Here is a 17,631-nt window from a genome sequence, read left to right as displayed (position 1 = left end):
ACTAGAAAATAAATAAATAAAGTAATCCTTATTTCTTCGGGAGGTCTTTAATGCAACTCGAAATCAGGTGCAATCGACGGAGTTGGATAGAAAACAAGTATTATTGTTTCAATAAAGTACAAGGGCTAAAGCAGGAATTCAAACCATTTACACAACACATATTATCTTTGCGGTTCGTGGACATTATAATGAAGACTGTAATGAAAGAACATTTTCGTAGGTTGGCAAAAAAATTGAAAAAGGTTCCAGGTGCTGCTGACTCATATTAAATTACCAAAAAATAAATAATTAATAAATAAGACAACAAAAAATTAACAATTCCATTATTAATCAAACCTTGCAATCTAATTTTGATTACTTAACACTAAGCCACAAATAAATTTTGTATATTATCCAGTACTGGAAAATATATAATAAATTGGTTAGCTAATAATGGATTCCAAAGCGGAGATAGCGGGTTCGAAGCCAGCTGCTGGCCCTTAGAAGCTTTTTAAAGCTCACAGTTCCGTGATGGACAGTGCTCTTTAACGAGAGTACACTATCTGTAAGCAGGTAGTGCACTAAAAAAAAAAGCTCCGAGTGCCAACAACCTCAGTGATGACGCGCCTTAAATACAAACAATTAAATTTAAAAAAATATAAACCATTTATATTGAAACCGCGCATTCCAACATTTCCTACTGATGTTCCAGTTATGTTTACGATTACAGCACAGGGGATGTAACTCAGTGGTAGAGTGTCTGCTTCGCATGCTGAAAGTCCTGGGTTCAAATCCCAGCATCTCCAACTTATTTTTTCTTTTTTTATTTCTTTAACTGTTAAATTATACATATATTTTTTCTAATAACACTTGAAGATTGTAAATTATTAATTATCTTCCGCTATTTTCAATTGTGTATAAACTGATAAAGGTAGAACAGTAAAGTTAATATTTATTTTTCAAGAAATCATTAGGCCTTTTAATTTAAATGCTAAACTGTGTGCATTAATTTGAATATTAAATACTTAATGATTGAAAAAACTAACACTTACCTCAAGTACTTTATTTCTTCTAAATCTGGCTTTCTCATCAGCATCCTCTCCTTTGAAAGTAACAGGATACCGATCACTGTAATTCGGAGGTACTGTCACTATTTTAACACCACTGTCTTCAATAACATTATCACCTATTTCAAATTGTTTTTGCTGAGTTTCCACGAGTTTCGTACTAGAGCTAATTGGCTTTACAATACTATTATCAGGTCGCTCCAAAACCTTTTGGTTCTTTTCTAGATCTTCTTCAATTTTCGCAAACAACTTTGCCCTATCTTCTATTCTATGGGGGTCAACATTATCAGAACCATGCCTATAAACTCCCAGTTTACCTACATTATCACTAAACTCATCCATGTGCGGTGGTGCTGGAATTAAAAGATCAGGTCCCGCTTTTTGGATTTGTTTATATACCGTGTATACACTATTACCGGCCACACCGGATTTAAATTCCGGAAGGAAAAAGAATGCACCAAAACATACTAAACAAAAAGTTAAAAAAACTAATAATATTAAATATTTCTCTCTTGGTCTAAATGACCTCCTGACGGAAGACGGTACAGGAGCTCCGTTTAGGAACCTTTGGTGTATTGGCAAAATGCTCGTCGTTGCCATTTTAACGGGGTTTATTTCAGAGACAAAAACTCACACATTCACTACGTTCACGCCATTTTACCTACTACTTTGACAAACGAGCAAGGGTTGAAGAAGGAGTAACTGAGCAGTGATGTAACATAACTGCAATGGTAACCCCACAGATAACCTCGAAAAAATATGTATAATAAATATTCGTTAAATAAATTGGTTTATTATTTCGATTAAAAAAAATTTTGTCAGTCATTAAAACTTAATTTTTAAGCGAAATATTAAAATATTATATATTTATGTTGCCCTCTAGAGGACAATGGAAGAGAAGGTTTCGTAGGGTTATACAAACTAGTTGAAAGGTTGAACCAACTCCTACGATTAACCTTGCACTTTAAAATACAAAGTGTTGCTCTTACAAAATACACTTACAATAACAATAATGATTCTTTAATCTGAGGGCAAAAAAAGAAGGTTATTGTTTCAAATATAAGTATGTATTTCTTAAGTTATAATTTTTGAATATCTTGACTAATTTTTGTAAATATCAGATACTGCATAGGCACGACGGTTGACTAGCATTATAATAAAATTTGTATAAAATATAATATTGTTTAAATATTAAATTATATATATTCATTAGAATTAATTCAGGATTGAAATTTCAAAAATATACCGTTAATCACTACATTCATTAAACAGGCAGACAGTTGAGCCTCTTTAATAGAATTAATCTTTCCTTAAGTATTCTATTAAAATTTCATCCTTTACTCCATCTTCTGTAACCAGATGTCTTGTAACTTGGGTAGGATATATTATATCTAATTCTCGATCCAAACCCCACGCTCCAACTGAAAATATTGTTAAATTTGGAGTAAAAACAGTTATATGTACGTACGATTAAGCAAATTAATAATTTAAAGTATATGTATTTCAGTAATTAGGATTGGCTAAGTTAATTAAGATTAATATGAAGCCACTTAAGCATTAATTTTCTTTTTTTAAAAAAATTTGCATTAACAGTTAGTTTTTGACAACTAAGTTCAACTTATAAGGGCAGGGAAAACAACGAGAAAATCATTAGAAATGATAGTAGAATCTGGCCGAGTTTTCAGGAATATACTCTCCATTTTTAGGGATGTTCTAAAACAACAGAAAAAAATAAATGTTTACAAAAACAATGTATTCGAATTACACTTGTCATAATGTAAGTTAACTGGATGTGTTAATTGTTTTTAATACTCCTAATTACTGAAAAACTTTCTATTAATTACTTCTTTTTGTATCATGAATGTTCCTAAAGATATGAATGGTATACCTCTTTTTTTACTTGGACATCGAATCAATGTAATAGAGAAATTGGACACCAAAATCATTTCAATCCTACGCATGAAACAAGTCCAACCAAACTCCACATTTAGAAAACTCATTACAAGAGATTTAATTTTATTGTTCCACCTCCAATAGTTTTCGAGAATGTAACTAGTCTCTTGATATTTTAAGGTGGGAGAGACTGAAGTAAAACAATAAGACTTTTGAGTCTTACTCCGAAATATCTATTTCTATATTAAAGTGGTCATCTCAAGCATTGTAACATGGTGGAAATGAGTTTATCTAGAAAGAATTTCAATGCCTAAGCAATGCAGAGAATCTTGTATTCAACTCTTGCAATAAATCAATAAATTGGTATCTTATACAATATCCCCCTTGTAATCCTTTAAGTAGCATTCGAATCATTACTGCTGTCCCCACTTATAACTGCCAGAATAGCGGCTTGGGAGCCAATGAAGCTGGCATGACCACCATGTAGCTGTTAATTATATTTTAGATAGTAATACCTTTATTACGAACATATACCAAATATACCTTCATTTCCTAAAGACCTCGAAGTAAGTGGGCGGCCAATGGGAGAATGTTTCCTACTAGAGTCTGAATGCCTGGCATGATTTCCACCATGCAATGGACTTGTGAGCGCTCTTAAAGTCATACTTGTTTCCACACTTGTATAAAGGTTCCTTTTGGTAGCTTTTTGAGTTAGATCTGGCAACTGGTCCATACTTTGCACGTTCACAGGATGAACTTTATTATTTCTGCGACCTAAAATATTAGTTCTTTAATTATTTCTCTGAGTACTAATTATATAAAGCTACTCAAAGAAATAATTGTGACTAAGTTCTTACAAACCTATAGATAACGGAAATTTCTGACGGTCAATCTTCTCTTCCAATTGATCTAATTAGAAAACGTAATAAGTAGTAAATAGATTACACTTTTAAATAAAAATATACTAAAACAAAAAGTGTTGATTTTGCCAATAAATTTACTGTACCTCTAATGTTAGACGTTATGGTTTTGGGAACATATTCGATTGTACTAGACTCACTAGAGACACCATTCGTACCTGCATGGTTAGAAACCGTGCTTGCACCGTTGGACAACTGAGTTTCCTGCAAATTTTTGAACAGAATGCGCAATCTTAAACCAATAATAAATCAATAGTTTCTAGAACAAAAGTATCTAAATTCACTACCTCAGTAAATTCTTCAAATTTCTTTCTTTGCAAGGCACGTCGAGCTTCAAATCTTTCTGTTTCCATTCGACTGTCACATTCCACTCTATCGTTCAAAATGTCATACTCTTTAAGTATCTGACTTAAAAGCCATCTACCATGAAAAAAAAAAAATGTTACTGTGAAGGAATTGGTCTACTAGCCACTTCATCAAGAATCGTGGCATCTTTATACAATCCTAGCTCCATGAACAGTTTTACAGACAAATGTAGTTCACTATACCATCAGCTAATTTGGCCACCATGGGCTTTGGACTACCGAGGGCCCAAATACAACAACATAACGTTAATTTAATGAAAACAAAATAAATACCAAAAAATTTTCAGTACCTATAACCAGATATCAATCGTTTGTCTATTTTTTTCTTTTTTGGCGTTGCAGGCACTGCGGAACAAACCTTAACTAAGGTATGACACTTTTGTTGGTTGACCAAAGGTTCTAATTGTAAAACTTCTACAATATCTATTTCATCCAATGCATAAGGTTTGTCTTGCTTATTAGCCAAGCTGAAATGTTTAATGATATTAATATTTACTTATCCATCAGAGAAAATTAGAAATTCTAAAGTCTATCATAAACAAAACATATTGAAACATAAACATTAATTAGTTACTAAGCACGAAAGTGAAAGTGCGAAAATTAATATTCCTTGTGGTTAACTACTCCAATTTTAACTTACACTAACACTGGTTTCCCAGCTAGTTTTTCATTAAGTAATAAATTTTCTAAGACAGTTTTTGATTCTTCAATTCTTGATAAGTCACTCGCATCGACAACGTATATAACTCCGTGTACCTGTGAGTTTTCATATTTAATTCTGGTGAAGGGGTTACATGAACATGGATTATACTTAAATATCAGGTCTGCACTATTTGAAGCTGATGGTTAAACAAGTTAGATTAATTTTAAACAGCCTATTAATAATCTCGCATATTTTTTTTCATATTTAACTAAAAAAAACGCTCTTACAAAATGGAAATATGACTCCCATATATCCCTTATTTGAACTCCTCCTCCCAAATCAAATACAGTGACATCGTATCCTTTAGTTTTTGGTTTAATAGCAGAAAATCCAACAGTCGGTATAGTTGATTCAACAACATCTAAAAGTAAATATAAACAAAATAAAGATATATTTTGATTTTAAAAGAACTAATCTAAATTACTTTACATGTTTACCTCCTGCTAATCCTCTAGCTGTAGTTGTTTTTCCAGAATTATCTAACCCTACTAACAACAGTGCAATTTTCTTCCTGTAAGACACACTACGTAAAGTAAAAAAGTTGAAACATCGTTCTTAAGAATTATAATCAGAATCTAATAAGAGGACAATTTAAAATTATTTAATTTTCTTGAAAGGAAACATAAGCCATATTAAACTAATTTTAGAAAAATAATCTTCATTTTCTAGTTGGAATGTTTTAGTAGTTTAAAAGTAGACCTCCACCTTTCCCTATATATGTGGGTATTTCAATAAATAGACTGAGTCCAAATTAGTTAAAAGCTCAATATAAAGATCACATTCATAAAAAACCTCTTTTATTATAACCGCAAATTAAGTGTTTGTCATGAAAAGAGAATGAATAATGGGTTACAGGTTTTCTTATATTTCTAATAATTATATTTCATAAATAATTTTATGAATGACAGTAACAGCGAAAACTTACTGTGAATCACCTCTTATAATTCTCTGTTTGCAGCAACAGCTTCCCATCTCCAACTCATGTTTATTGAGAACAGCAAACCTTTTTACACCTTCCCAGAAAAAAAATGACTTTAGGGCAAGTTTGTGCAAGGTGCAACCACAACAAACAGTGCTTGAATATAAACAAACATCTGATGTTACCTTCCTCGATTAGAAAGAAATTTGTTTACTAGTACGTCACTCTTCCAGAGTATTTTAAGTGTCACAAAGGTTTCGTTTAATTTTAATTTTATTGAAAGTTAATCTATTTAAAAATTATTTTTAGAATGTTGCGATTATTCCTAAAAAATAACTTTAAATCAGAATGTAACATTATTTATTTATCATCAAAGAAAATGAGTGACAAACCACAAAATATTGTTGCAAAAGAAACTAAAGCCGCTGATTCCGATGCATCTTCATTTGTGAGTAAGTAAAGTATTTAATTGACTCGAAGTTATTAATTTTTTTTTTTTCATCAGATCAATTCAATTCTTTCACAATTCAGATCAGCACCTTCATGTGCCTAATAGACTTGAGAGAACGCTGCTAGTGTGGACAAAGATGTACAAATCGAAAGAAGATATACCAAAAAGAATTTCGTAAGTAATGCGAATATAATTCAGTTAGATTGTATATATTAATGAAAACGCAGGAATGTCCTTTTGATCTAGTATTCAAGCTGTTGAAAAAGCTAGAAATAAAGCTCGTATAAAAATTTCAAACTATATGATGCTAGCAACTGCTATTGCTTGTGTGGTCGTTGCCTTTAGTGGAAAAAGAGCTGCAGAAAGAGGAGAGTCTGTGGCCAAAATGAATTTAGAATGGCACAAAAAAATTAAAGAAGATGCAAATAAGGACGTAAAGTAAAATACTTGGTGTCAATGAAGTTATCTTTATTGTTAAGTTTTATTGCTTGTACACTATAAACGGAATCTTATTGAAAGATGTTGTTAATTTAAATTATACGTAATTTATTTAGTTGTTTGGTTAGATGAGGAATGTCCAATTAAAGTGAATTGTTTTTATATTTTTTTCTTTTTTCCTTTTACAACTTGTATTCTAGTTTAGCATTTCAGCAACAAAGGTTTCAAGCAAGTAGGCTATCTGATTTCAACCCATTTTAAAGTAGAAGCAATGTTTGTGTTAAAAAATTAAAAGATTATGTATGTTAAAAATTAACTTAATTCATTCGTTTTAAAGGATATTTCGAAATCCTGAGAAAATCCGTTGTAAAAGATTCGGGTACTATTGCTGTTTTTTAACCAAAAGAATTTCAAGGCAGAAATTTAAATACACTCATATTCAACTCTTCAACTTCTAAGGGGCAAGAAATCACATTCAAAACGTAGAGACAAAAAAATGCCAAACTTTCTATTCATAATGTAAGGCGTGGCCGTTTAGGTCCCGTTTCATTAATATATTCCAAAAATTTTTATTTTACTTCTCATTCTCTGCATAAATATAAAGTTTTTATATTGAATATTAAATCACTAAACCTGCCAATAAAAATCAATAAATTTTTAGTAATTTCAAACAAACCCATTTTTTTTTTTTTTTTTTGCCTTATGTTCTTAGCAAACAACCAATAACAAGTATTATTCAGACTTGAATTCATTTTACAAGATAAACCAATGAAACGGCTAGGCACAATCCTTGTGAATTTATTTGTAGTTTAATTATATCACATATTCATTCATAAAGTTATTCAAAACTTAGTCGGAAATGTCTCAGTAGTTAAAAATTATAATGTTTGTATAGACTAAAACTAATTTTGGAAGACTTTTAATGTTTTAAAATCAACCCTCTACAACATTTAATATAATATAGTTAATAAGAATGAGCTAATTGATGAATATTTCAATTGAAAATGCGTATTGTTTTTTACAACTCATTTTCGGAACATTGATAACTTCATTGCAGGACTTTCTGAAAAGTAAGAAAAGTTTTATTTCCCCTTTATTTTGTATTAAAGAAACAAAAATTTATGTACATTTATGGAAAATCGTAATTAAATTTGTGTAACAAATTTGCTTCATCGGCTAAATGCTTCTTTAAATAAACTGCTGTAGAAATTGAAGCTACAAAATTGTATTTAACCATTTTATGTGACGCATATTAGGATTTATATTATGTTTAAGAGGCGCAGAACTAGAGGGGCGAAATAAAATTGTTTAATTTCTATTTGAATAAATTGAAATGTAGTTACTTTGGATACATTCATTTTACAGTTTTTGACTAGAGGAAAGAATACGATAGTAAAACCAAGAGGATTAGGCAATTTTGTTTTGAATTATTCATCAATAATTTGGTTTTCGCTTGGTTATACTGATCGAAACACAACATCCATAACTCTGACTTAGTTTCAATATCATTGTCAATTCAAAGGAAATGATTACCAATATTGATGACTAAAGGGTTCGCTTACCGTACCCCTCTTCCTAAAATCAAATCTTTATTAATTTGCTCCCAATCAAAAGAAATGTTCTGGATAAGGCACATGTTCAGCTTAAGCAGCGATTCATTGCATTTTACCGAGTTTAGGTGCTCCCAAGATGACGTTAATGATGTTTTGATTTGGCAAATTTGTTCGACAGCAGATAGCAATTTTAACCAAGTTAAAAAAAATAATAAAAATTCTTGAATTGATAATTTAAAGGGCCTCTTGGAGGTAACTTATTTCTGTTACATGAGGGACGTAATTTCTTTTTCTCTAAATATGACATTAGTTAGGAGGAATCTGCTGCTTGTGCTGAAATGAATGCATCTGCAATGTGTTGCAGATTATTCACGTCACAAAGATTAATCTGCTTCTTAGTAATCAGTCTCTTTATTGTTTTTATGCATCCACTAGTCATTATTCGTTCCAAAACATTCTAGCAAAAGAGACATGTCTCTAAATACTCTATCATCAGAGGAAATACTGCTTTTATTTCCATTTCATATGTTACATTAGTAATATCTACCAGGTCATTTTCTCCATAAATACAATCGTATTTTTATTTAACATTAGATAAGTGAAGATAAAACAAAGCTAGGTTTAGATCATATTGAAAAAAAAAAATATATCAGCAACGCATGACGCGATTTACATACATATTTGAGGTCATAAATTCACTTAATCTGTGTTTTTGAATCACGTTCATCAACGAATCGAAGCAGCAATTAAACAGATTTATTAACAGCTACTAATTTAATTCGAAAAATATTTAACAGAACATTCTCTTATGTAAAAATATGTTTCATGCAAGCATCACTAATCAGTAGAGTGTAAATAACTAAAAATACTAAATTAATTATTGCAAATTATTTACATAACATTTTCAAACAATCAATACAGTTTCAAAGACAGAATCTTCTATAGCAGTTAGAGAAGTAATTTAATTATCAGTAATTATTGTAAATTTGCCATACACTTCTTAACAAGATTAAAGAAATAATTTATATTTCAAATCTTATTTCTAAATAAATAGGAAATAACTTTGCTAACATTACTAGTCTTTGCAGGATTAATCCATTTTCAAAGAAAATGAAGCTCCACATGAACAACCTCCCTCTGCTTTTGGTATGTTAGTGATTTGGAAAGCAGATCTAATTAATTCAGTATGATAATCCACAACTGCTCCATCTAAATATTCTAGAGATATATCATCAATTATAACTTTAGCACCATTTTCTTCAAAAATTTTATCATCTTCATTAATCGTTTTGTCAAGGAAGAATTTATACTGGAATCCTGAACACCCTCCTCCTTCCACGGTGATACGTAGGAAATTACCATCAGATATTTCCTGTAATCTTTTAACACATGTGTCACTCAATTTTAAGGTTTTCTTGGATTTTAGATTTTCCACAGGTTCCTTTAATTTAAAATGAGAAAAACTAAGGCATCTACTTAAGTACTGGTGTTTACTTAACGCGCTTCTAGCAAGTGCCATTCCAACAAAGACTCTGTTATTACATACTTAAAGCATCCGTGGTAGACTAGTTAACGGTAGGACCCAGTTAAAATATTAAACTGCTGAAGACTTTATGTTACTATTACTACTTTAATAGGAATTAGCTTATCAAATTTTAAACAGCTGAAAAGATGACTATAACCTTCAGATGTAGATAACCAGATCTTGTTCTTTTCATATATCTATCGAATTAAAGTGACAGTAATCGATTACACTGTATAGTGTTATAAACTTTTTAATGGTTACTTGTAGCATGGTAGAACCGTGTCGTTTTTTAGTACCCTTAAATTATAATTTTTGCGTATACTCTACCAGTAGTGCACTGTTAGATGGTGACTATGTGATTTAGTTAAATTCTCTTTATTATAACAAAAAGTTATTTAATTCATTGTTATGTCGAATGGATGGTTGTATTCGCGATTGTAGGTTACACAGAAATTGCTAAGCATTTCATACATTAAAATCGTTAAGTTTTAATACAAAGAATCGTCTATCTCTGATCTTATTTACTACAATTTACCAGGTGTGTGAATTCTAATGCCTCATAGAACGATGTAACTTATGATATTCCCTTGTAAAGAAGTTTATCTCTCATAGAAACGAGAACACATTTCATTACACGACTGAGACTTCCAAATCGGGTTTTGTATTGTCTTTGGTTTTTGAAAAATGTTTCTTGCCTTGATAACTTCAATTCTCTACTAATACTGCGAAACTGCCCTGTAACATATTGTTGCTTTAAGAGGGTTATATTTTCCAGGGATATAACAGAATGACGGAAGTATTAGCAGAAAATGAAGAACCCCACTTTGAACCTTCTGACAATGAAGATGTATCACCGGAAACTCATAGTAAATTATTAAATGCAGTCACTCAAATTTATAGAAAGCAAAGGTGAAAATAATTCTTTCAATTTTTCCAAATTTCTTGTTATTGGAGATCTACCTGAACATTGTCAAACTTTGATAAAAGTTAATTTAAAAAATATATATATATATTGCAGGATAGACCAACCTATAAGGAGAGAGCCGGCTTTACAAATTTCAGAATTTAATTTATCAAATAAAACTACAGATGATGGAGGAAAACTTATTGATGTTCATGAGCTTGTTAGCGTTCTTAATGAACGGGCTACACATCATGAAATTAAAAAAAAAGTTAAAACGATGCAGCAAAAAAGTAAACCTCTTCCAAAACCTATGGAAAAGTTACATGCCGATAAGGTATTTATTTACAAATGTTTAAAGAAAAATTGTACCTCAAAATTATAAATAATGTTTGTAGTTTTTTGGGGGTGTGTTGGGACCATTAGATTTTAGGCCTTGGCCCTAGCTTCTTCAATCACGTCCAAAATATTACAATTTGAATATCAATATTTCATTTTTAGTATATGTGAGTCCAATTAAACTTTTTAAAAACTTACTATACCACCTAATTATTTAATAAATCTATTTGATAATAATCACCACCTATACATTCATAATCAGACCAAATATAACGACGAATACATTTACAGCCAATTATTCTTCCTACCAGCAGCAACCATAATTAAAATTACAGTTGGATAGGCCACTTGATTTACCTTACACCCCTCAATACTTAATCATACTAAAATATGACACTGCTTTCATACTTGGGCGTGGGTAGCGAGAGACCCGCTCTAAGCGATGCTTCCAGAGTTAATAAAAGCTCCTATTAACCAATTTTCCACATGACCATATCCTATTAGCCGGTTTAAGTGCCCAACCGATTGCGCTCCATCCATTTCCGTAAAATTAAATTTTTCGTCTTGTAAAATATGAAAAAAAAAAGTAATAATAAAAATGGGAGATAACACAAACTAAAACACATAAAACATAATAATAATTTACTTAATACTCTTAAGGGTTTGAATAAACACAATTTAACCTAAATATTGTTTATTCACATAATTCATAAGGCATAACATTCATAAAGAGTGACAAAACTAAACTCAACTGAGGAATGTCTCCAACTACCTGTAACCCTCTAGCTACCCCTAGCTACCCTCTAGCTACGGTCAGCCCTTCTCTTACACCCTCTACAGGGTTGCCAAATATCAAACATTCCAATTTACTACAGTCTAAAAAAGCTCACAATAACCCTAATACATTTCCTTTATTTTATTTTGGTGACTTATTCATTAATCTAGAAAGAAGAAAGAATAAAGCCAATTTCAGTCATTATTTTGTATTATTATATCCCTAGATGTTCTGATCTAGGTGTAACTAATCTCAGTAACCAAAACTAGAACGAGTGTTTCCACTTTCGTTACAACAAAAGGGGTCTGGTAAAGCCAATTTTATTTTTGATGCCTTTGAAAATATAATAACTACCTTCACTGTGATACTTATCGCAGCTTAGGCGTAAGCTGGGTTATGTAAGCGTAAAGAATCAACTGAATAGATGGGAAGCAATTGTTCAACGCAATAGAGCAGCATTACAGTTGAGATTTCCCTTGGAAAGAAATGAAAAAGTTAAAGAATCACATGATTTTATGAAAACATTTAAGGTAAATACTTTTATTACAAATTAGCCATGATAATTAACGGTTTAAAAAAAGTTTTTTCAGTCATGTTTTCTGACGCATAAAAAAAAAAAATTATTCAGAAAAAATTTCTAAATTATGCGGCGTAAATATGGTTACAGGAACCTACAGAATTAGAAAAACAAGTAGCAGCTATTCTACAAACGAGTGAGACTGCTCAAGAAGAGAGACGAAAAGTAAAATTTTATAATGATTTAATATCTATTAAAGCCATGAAGGAATTACTAGTCGTTTTTATGTTTGTTTACATTTTTAGGAAGAAGAATTGTTTCCTCTATCTCTCGAGGAGATTATCGAGAGAAGAAAAATGATTGCTCGTATGAGAGTTAGAGAATCTTATCGAATTGCAAAAGCGATCAGACAAAATAAAATTAAAAGTAAAAAGTAAGATTACTTTGCGATTGTAAATAATTTGCTTTTTGTTTATTCAGTATTTTTTTTTTAAAGTTTTTATCTTTTGTTAAGTAGTTTTTATTCAAATTACTTTTAGGTATCATCGTATTTTAAAAAAAGAAAGAATAAAAAAAGAATTGAAAGATTTTGAAATTTTGCAAAAAACTAATCCAGAGGCAGCATTAGAGAAGTTAGATAAAATAGAAAGAGCTAGAGCTGAAGAGAGAATATCCCTACGTCATCGAAATACTGGAAAATGGGCTAAGAGCCGTGCAATTAGAGCAAAGTATGATACCGAAGTAAGTAATTGATTTTTTTCAAAGAATTTATTATTTATTATAATTATTTATATGTATCAAAAGAAAATCTTACATCGTTAAAGAAATTCATTTAAAACATTTCTCAAAGGTTAAATGATAAATTGTATTCGAACTTAGAAGGGAAGAGCCGTAAGGTCCTTTAGATTTTGTTCAAATTTTAATTGGTTGTTAGTGGTAAAAGTAAATCAACTTATGTTTAGCTGTTCTGAATTATCCCGGAGGTCGAACATTTTTTTTGTTTTAAGGTCGAAACATGACTAAAAATGGCTTACACAAAACAGCTTATGCTCCTATATCCCTAAACCCATCTTAATTTTTTTTTTTTTTTTTTGAGGGGATATTTCTACGAATGATGTTTATAAGGGGTTATTGAAATCAACCCCTGGAAGGTCAGATTAAAATATCAAACGAAACATTTTTTTTTTTTTGTTATTAAGTGTTTAGTTCTTCTTAAACTCGGTTTGTGGTATTATTGTCCCAAAAATTTATTTTTATTCCATTTTAATTCTTATCTATCAGGCTTGTGAATCAGTTTGGTGAAGTATCTTTAAGGTAGGTTGATTTAGAATACGGTTAGTACGCTAAATCAACCTAGCGTGATGTAGTGATCCACTTTATAAAATTTGGCGTTAGTGGTAAAGTGTTATTCATGGTGATGTTAGTGACTCATTGGCATTTTGCTTGAAATTCCTTTCTGATCGTGATTTAGTAAGTAGCCTTCAAGATAATGTTGCCCATAGATCAGAATGAATTTGAAATATTAGTTGTTTATTCGATAGATTTGGCTAGTGAACCGAAACAGGATACTTTACTAGACTGATTGCGTGCTTGATAATACTAGAATTTCTATGTTTTATTTTGGCCTTTCAAGGAATGAAAACCTAAATAAAATTCTCATTTCTCATTTTAGAACAACCTAAAAAGTTTCTTTAATTGGTTCAGAGATGGTAATGTCCAGTAGCTGTTTCTGCAAGTTAGTTTTCGACTTGAATTTCTTTTTCGTTCCCATTCAGATGAACAGCTAAATATATTTCGAACTTATTTTTCGACCTCAAGTAAATAGCCTGTAACAATTTGAATAAAATTGAGCAGGACTTACCGCTCCCAAACCTTTTTAGAAAATTTGTCGTATAACTTTTTTTTGTTTCTGGCCTTCGTAACCGAATTTGTTATATCGATTCGTAACAGCAATGGTGTCTACACTGTTTTTTAACTCCAATATTCTTAGAAGAATTACTTACACAAAAGGCTTTCATTCATTTCGGTTACAATAATGCAAGTATTTGAAAATTAGGCCTTAATTCGCACCTGGTCTTTACTTCCATAGTAATTGTATTTACATAATGCTTGGTGTATAAAAAACAATTATCTTGCCTAACAAAAACTTAAAAAATTAAATCTATCTTTCTAAATACTTTCGATTTTTGGTAACTTCTGATTATTTCCTTTTTTTTATCTTTAATATTTGTAATTGATAAGAAATGCATTATTGCATGAGTAAATCTAAAACATTTTTGGTAATAAAGAATTTTTCTTAATTTTTAGTGGTATTTTTTTTTTTTATTTACTTCATAGGCACGAGCTCAATTAGCAGAACAATTAGCGAAGAGCAGAGACCTAACACGAAGAGTTCAGGCGAGTACAGACTCAACTTCTGAAGATGATGATGATGGTAACGAAGCTGGGAAAGAAAGTTTACTGACTGATCCCACAAATCCTTGGAAGTCGGTAGCCGAATCAGCGGAAACAGAAATAGAATCCTTTGTCGAAGGATTTAAGCAATATGAAGAAGAAAAAAAGAATGAAACAGTTCAAAATAATGCTATTAATGCTACAGAAAATAGAGCTCTTCCTAAAGATATTTCTAACGTCACGTGCAGCAGTGTTCAAGATGGTGATGCTTTCGATAGTGAAAAACCTGAGAATTTGGATTGTGCTGAGAGTTCTAATGAAGAAACTAGTATAAGGCAATGCTTTAGTGAAAGTAAAAACCTTGGGAATGAAGATGATTTAAATTTGCGTGAAGAAAATCCAAGTGATGTAAATCAAAGAGCAAACAATCTCAATACTCCACCTGCCACTCAAATCTTTGCAGCAGATGATATTGAATCTCTTAATGCTTGTTCTGATGAAGTTGGCAGTGTGACTCTTAAAAATTCAGACGGAGAAAAAACAGCTCTAAGAGGTATGGAAGAAAACAAAATTAGTGCTCAACTTAGTACAGAAAATAAAACAACTTTACAGCTGCAGCAAAAATTAACCCCTTCAAATAAATCTAAAACAAAAGCCGAACCTGAAGCTACTGGAAACAGTTTTGTCAAAAAAATTATTTTTTCAAATATCGAAATAACTAACCGAACAAACGAAAATGTTACAATTAATTTACGACAAAGGACACCCAAAATTATTTCGAGCGAATATGAATTTCAAAACAACGGATCTGAAAGTGGAATCACGTTAATTAATAAAACAAAGAAAAGCAAATTACAAAAGCAGTTGAATTTGGTAAACCAGAGCGGAACATGGGAAGTTTCTTCAGTTGATGCAAGTAAACAAAATTCCATAGAAACTTTTAACAATGAAATTAATTCCATACATAAGATTAGTACAATAGACAAAATATTCGACAATGCTGAACACAAATTAAAAAGCACTTTAAGTAATCACGTAACTGAGCTAAAATCTAATCTCACTAATGAAAATGATAATTCTGAAAAAATAAAAAAATCGAAATATCATGTTGACTTGAGCATGAAATCTAGAGGTAAAAAATCGGATATTGATACAACTTTAATAGAAGTAGCTAATGAAGGTATAAGTACTGGAGAAAATGATTTAAAAACTTTGTTAAATTTATATGATACAAATAAAAACATTACCAAAAATGAAGTAACAAATATTGATCCACATAAATTTCTTCCTGTAAAACCTCAGAAATTAAATTCTGGCCAACTAGATTTTGTAGAAGAACACAATGAATCTGAAGATGAAGAACTTATTGACATAAACAGAAAGTTAAATTTAGAAGAAGCCTTTGCCGATGACGATGTTATTGAGGAATTTAGGTAATGTTTTTTCTCTTCCTTTTTTAGTAATACAGTTTAATAATATTATATTTTCTTACAGTTTTTTATTTTTAGGCGTGAAAAGGAAAAAGACATTGAAAGATCGAATCCTAAAGATATTGATCTAACTTTACCTGGCTGGGGACATTGGGCTGGTTGCAGTATGGAACAAACAGCTGAAAATAGGCGGAAGAGAAAAAATAGAAGACTTATTATAAAATTTCCTAAGATACCAAGAAAAGACGATAAGAAGGATTATGTAATAATTAATGAAGATGTATCAAATAATCTTAAGAAACATATGGTATGAAAAATTTATTAGTTTAATTTGTCTTATTTTAGCTTGTTTATAATTATGTGGTTTAAATGAACTTAGTGTTGTATTCTACATTCAGATTCCTAAAAAAATAAAACTTCGATCGTGAATTGAGTTTAGTTACGTTCTTTACTCTTTACATTATAGAGGATTAGTTAATTGATCCTCAATCCACTGCCTCCCTGTTGAAGGTACTGCACTAGCTTCTTCGGAATTATGACGGGTATCCCAGTCTAACAACACGAACAGTGTTTATACATAATGATGATTCCATTAGGTCTAAGTGTGAGCTTAGGAACTACTCCATATTACTTGGAGTAATAAGAGTAAAAATAAAACAACCATGTGTTCCTAACATATTCCGCTTGGAAATTAGAGTGATTCAATTGATATTTGAGCTACAAAGACTGCTGGTCAAGTTTCTGTAATGTCTTTCTTCTAAGATAAATAGTTCTACATGATCAAATGTGCTACTTTTACTGAAACAATTAGGTCTTTAAAAGTGTTCCAGTTAATTATTGTTCAATGGTCGATTTTTTCGAAATTCACTCGTTTTATTATAAAATATATTTACTGAAACTTCAATAAATAATTTATTTGTATTCATATTTATGGTCGTATAAACATACTAAGTTAAATTTTGAATTTATATTTATTGAGCAGTTTTTTTACTTTCTTGGCCTACATGGATCGAGCACCTTAGTCATTTAAGGGCTGTTCTATCTGGGATTTAATTTTTAGAGCTCTGAAAAACTTAGTAGTATGTAAAATTGTCCAAAAAATTTATATTAATATGAATTATTTTTTTCAGGTGCACGATTTACCTTTCCCATTCAAAAGTGTGAAAGATTATGAAACTTCTATAAGAGCTCCAATCGGGAACACCTGGGTACCTCAGAGTGCTTTTATGAAATTTATACAACCATCCGTTCTTACACGCTTGGGAAGCATTATTGAACCTATGAGTGAAACAGAACGATCAAATTTTAAAAAACGGAAAGTGCAGAAAAAATAATGGTTTGAAATAAATTTATGTTGAACCATTTTTATTTTATATTATTAAAAATTATTAATATTTTGTAATATGTTTTCTTTTAAAAACATTTACTTGAAAAACACAAATAGGTTACATGTAAAGAAATT

General features: G+C 30.7%; 4 protein-coding genes and 1 non-coding gene across 9 annotated transcripts in view; 2 read left to right on the top strand and 3 right to left on the bottom strand.

Moving 5' to 3' along the window:
- The window catches only part of LOC141456672 (mannosyl-oligosaccharide alpha-1,2-mannosidase IA-like), a 433,869-nt gene extending 432,142 nt beyond the window's left edge, over positions 1-1,727 (bottom strand). The window contains exon 1 of one of the 2 annotated variants that reach the window (XM_074132840.1): positions 1,032-1,727. In XM_074132840.1, the coding sequence (XP_073988941.1) occupies positions 1,032-1,646 (615 nt within the window). In that variant the 5' untranslated portion in view covers positions 1,647-1,727. The remainder of the gene's footprint in view (positions 1-1,031) is intronic. The other variant, XM_074132841.1, reaches the window with a different exon arrangement.
- Positions 714-785, top strand: TRNAA-CGC (transfer RNA alanine (anticodon CGC)). Its single transcript has one exon. It is a non-coding gene; the product is annotated as a tRNA-Ala (tRNA).
- Positions 1,728-1,972: 245 nt separating the features above from the next.
- On the top strand, positions 1,973-17,617 carry LOC141456671 (U3 small nucleolar RNA-associated protein 14 homolog A). 3 transcript variants are annotated; one of them, XM_074132837.1, is made up of 12 exons: positions 1,973-2,109; positions 6,156-6,298; positions 6,378-6,471; positions 10,589-10,722; positions 10,832-11,051; positions 12,206-12,358; positions 12,496-12,570; positions 12,651-12,778; positions 12,885-13,086; positions 14,683-16,172; positions 16,248-16,476; positions 17,300-17,617. In XM_074132837.1, exons 4-12 carry the CDS (start codon positions 10,601-10,603, stop codon positions 17,501-17,503), a joined length of 2,823 nt encoding a protein of 940 aa, XP_073988938.1. In that variant the 5' UTR covers positions 1,973-2,109; positions 6,156-6,298; positions 6,378-6,471; positions 10,589-10,600; the 3' UTR covers positions 17,504-17,617. The 3 variants fall into 3 exon arrangements, with proteins under 3 accessions (XP_073988938.1, XP_073988940.1, XP_073988939.1); XM_074132839.1 differs by lacking the exons at positions 1,973-2,109; positions 6,156-6,298 and having other exon boundaries at positions 6,376-6,471; XM_074132838.1 differs by lacking the exons at positions 1,973-2,109; positions 6,156-6,298; positions 6,378-6,471 and adding an exon at positions 10,068-10,351.
- LOC141456676 (ADP-ribosylation factor-like protein 13B) lies at positions 2,092-5,986 on the bottom strand. 2 transcript variants are annotated; one of them, XM_074132853.1, is made up of 10 exons: positions 5,853-5,986; positions 5,365-5,450; positions 5,155-5,288; positions 4,865-4,980; positions 4,515-4,691; positions 4,147-4,279; positions 3,946-4,063; positions 3,801-3,848; positions 3,483-3,713; positions 2,092-2,467 (listed from the first exon to the last, which is right to left on the bottom strand). In XM_074132853.1, exons 1-10 carry the CDS (start codon positions 5,897-5,899, stop codon positions 2,346-2,348), a joined length of 1,212 nt encoding a protein of 403 aa, XP_073988954.1. In that variant the 5' UTR covers positions 5,900-5,986; the 3' UTR covers positions 2,092-2,345. The 2 variants fall into 2 exon arrangements, with proteins under 2 accessions (XP_073988954.1, XP_073988955.1); XM_074132854.1 differs by having other exon boundaries at positions 5,365-5,438; positions 5,853-5,985.
- On the bottom strand, positions 5,852-9,972 carry LOC141456679 (iron-sulfur cluster assembly 2 homolog, mitochondrial). Its single transcript, XM_074132856.1, has one exon. The coding sequence runs from the start codon at positions 9,805-9,807 to the stop codon at positions 9,379-9,381; it is 429 nt and encodes a 142-aa protein (XP_073988957.1). The 5' UTR covers positions 9,808-9,972; the 3' UTR covers positions 5,852-9,378.
- Positions 17,618-17,631: the final 14 nt, after the last annotated feature.

Source organism: Rhodnius prolixus, unplaced genomic scaffold (assembly GCF_049639745.1).
Source record: "Rhodnius prolixus isolate KJV_2025 unplaced genomic scaffold, Rpr scaffold_10, whole genome shotgun sequence".
NCBI lineage: Eukaryota > Metazoa > Arthropoda > Insecta > Hemiptera > Reduviidae > Rhodnius > Rhodnius prolixus.
Note: the sequence above shows the minus strand (reverse complement) of the source record. Positions and strands in the feature narration are given on the sequence as shown.

Coding starts and splice junctions, on each gene's coding strand:
- LOC141456676 (XM_074132853.1), bottom strand. CDS start 5,899: ATGGGAAGCTGTTGCTGCAAACAGAGAATTATAAGAGGTGATTCACA. Junction 4,981..5,154: donor GGGAGTCATATTTCCATTTT/GTAAGAGCGTTT, acceptor GAAAACTCACAG/GTACACGGAGTTATATACGT. Junction 2,468..3,482: donor GAGGTCTTTAGGAAATGAAG/GTATATTTGGTA, acceptor CAATATTTTCAG/TTGGAGCGTGGGGTTTGGAT.
- LOC141456679 (XM_074132856.1), bottom strand. CDS start 9,807: ATGGCACTTGCTAGAAGCGCGTTAAGTAAACACCAGTACTTAAGTAGA.
- LOC141456671 (XM_074132837.1), top strand. CDS start 10,601: ATGACGGAAGTATTAGCAGAAAATGAAGAACCCCACTTTGAACCTTCT. Junction 10,723..10,831: donor CAAATTTATAGAAAGCAAAG/GTGAAAATAATT, acceptor TATATATTGCAG/GATAGACCAACCTATAAGGA. Junction 11,052..12,205: donor AAAAGTTACATGCCGATAAG/GTATTTATTTAC, acceptor TACTTATCGCAG/CTTAGGCGTAAGCTGGGTTA.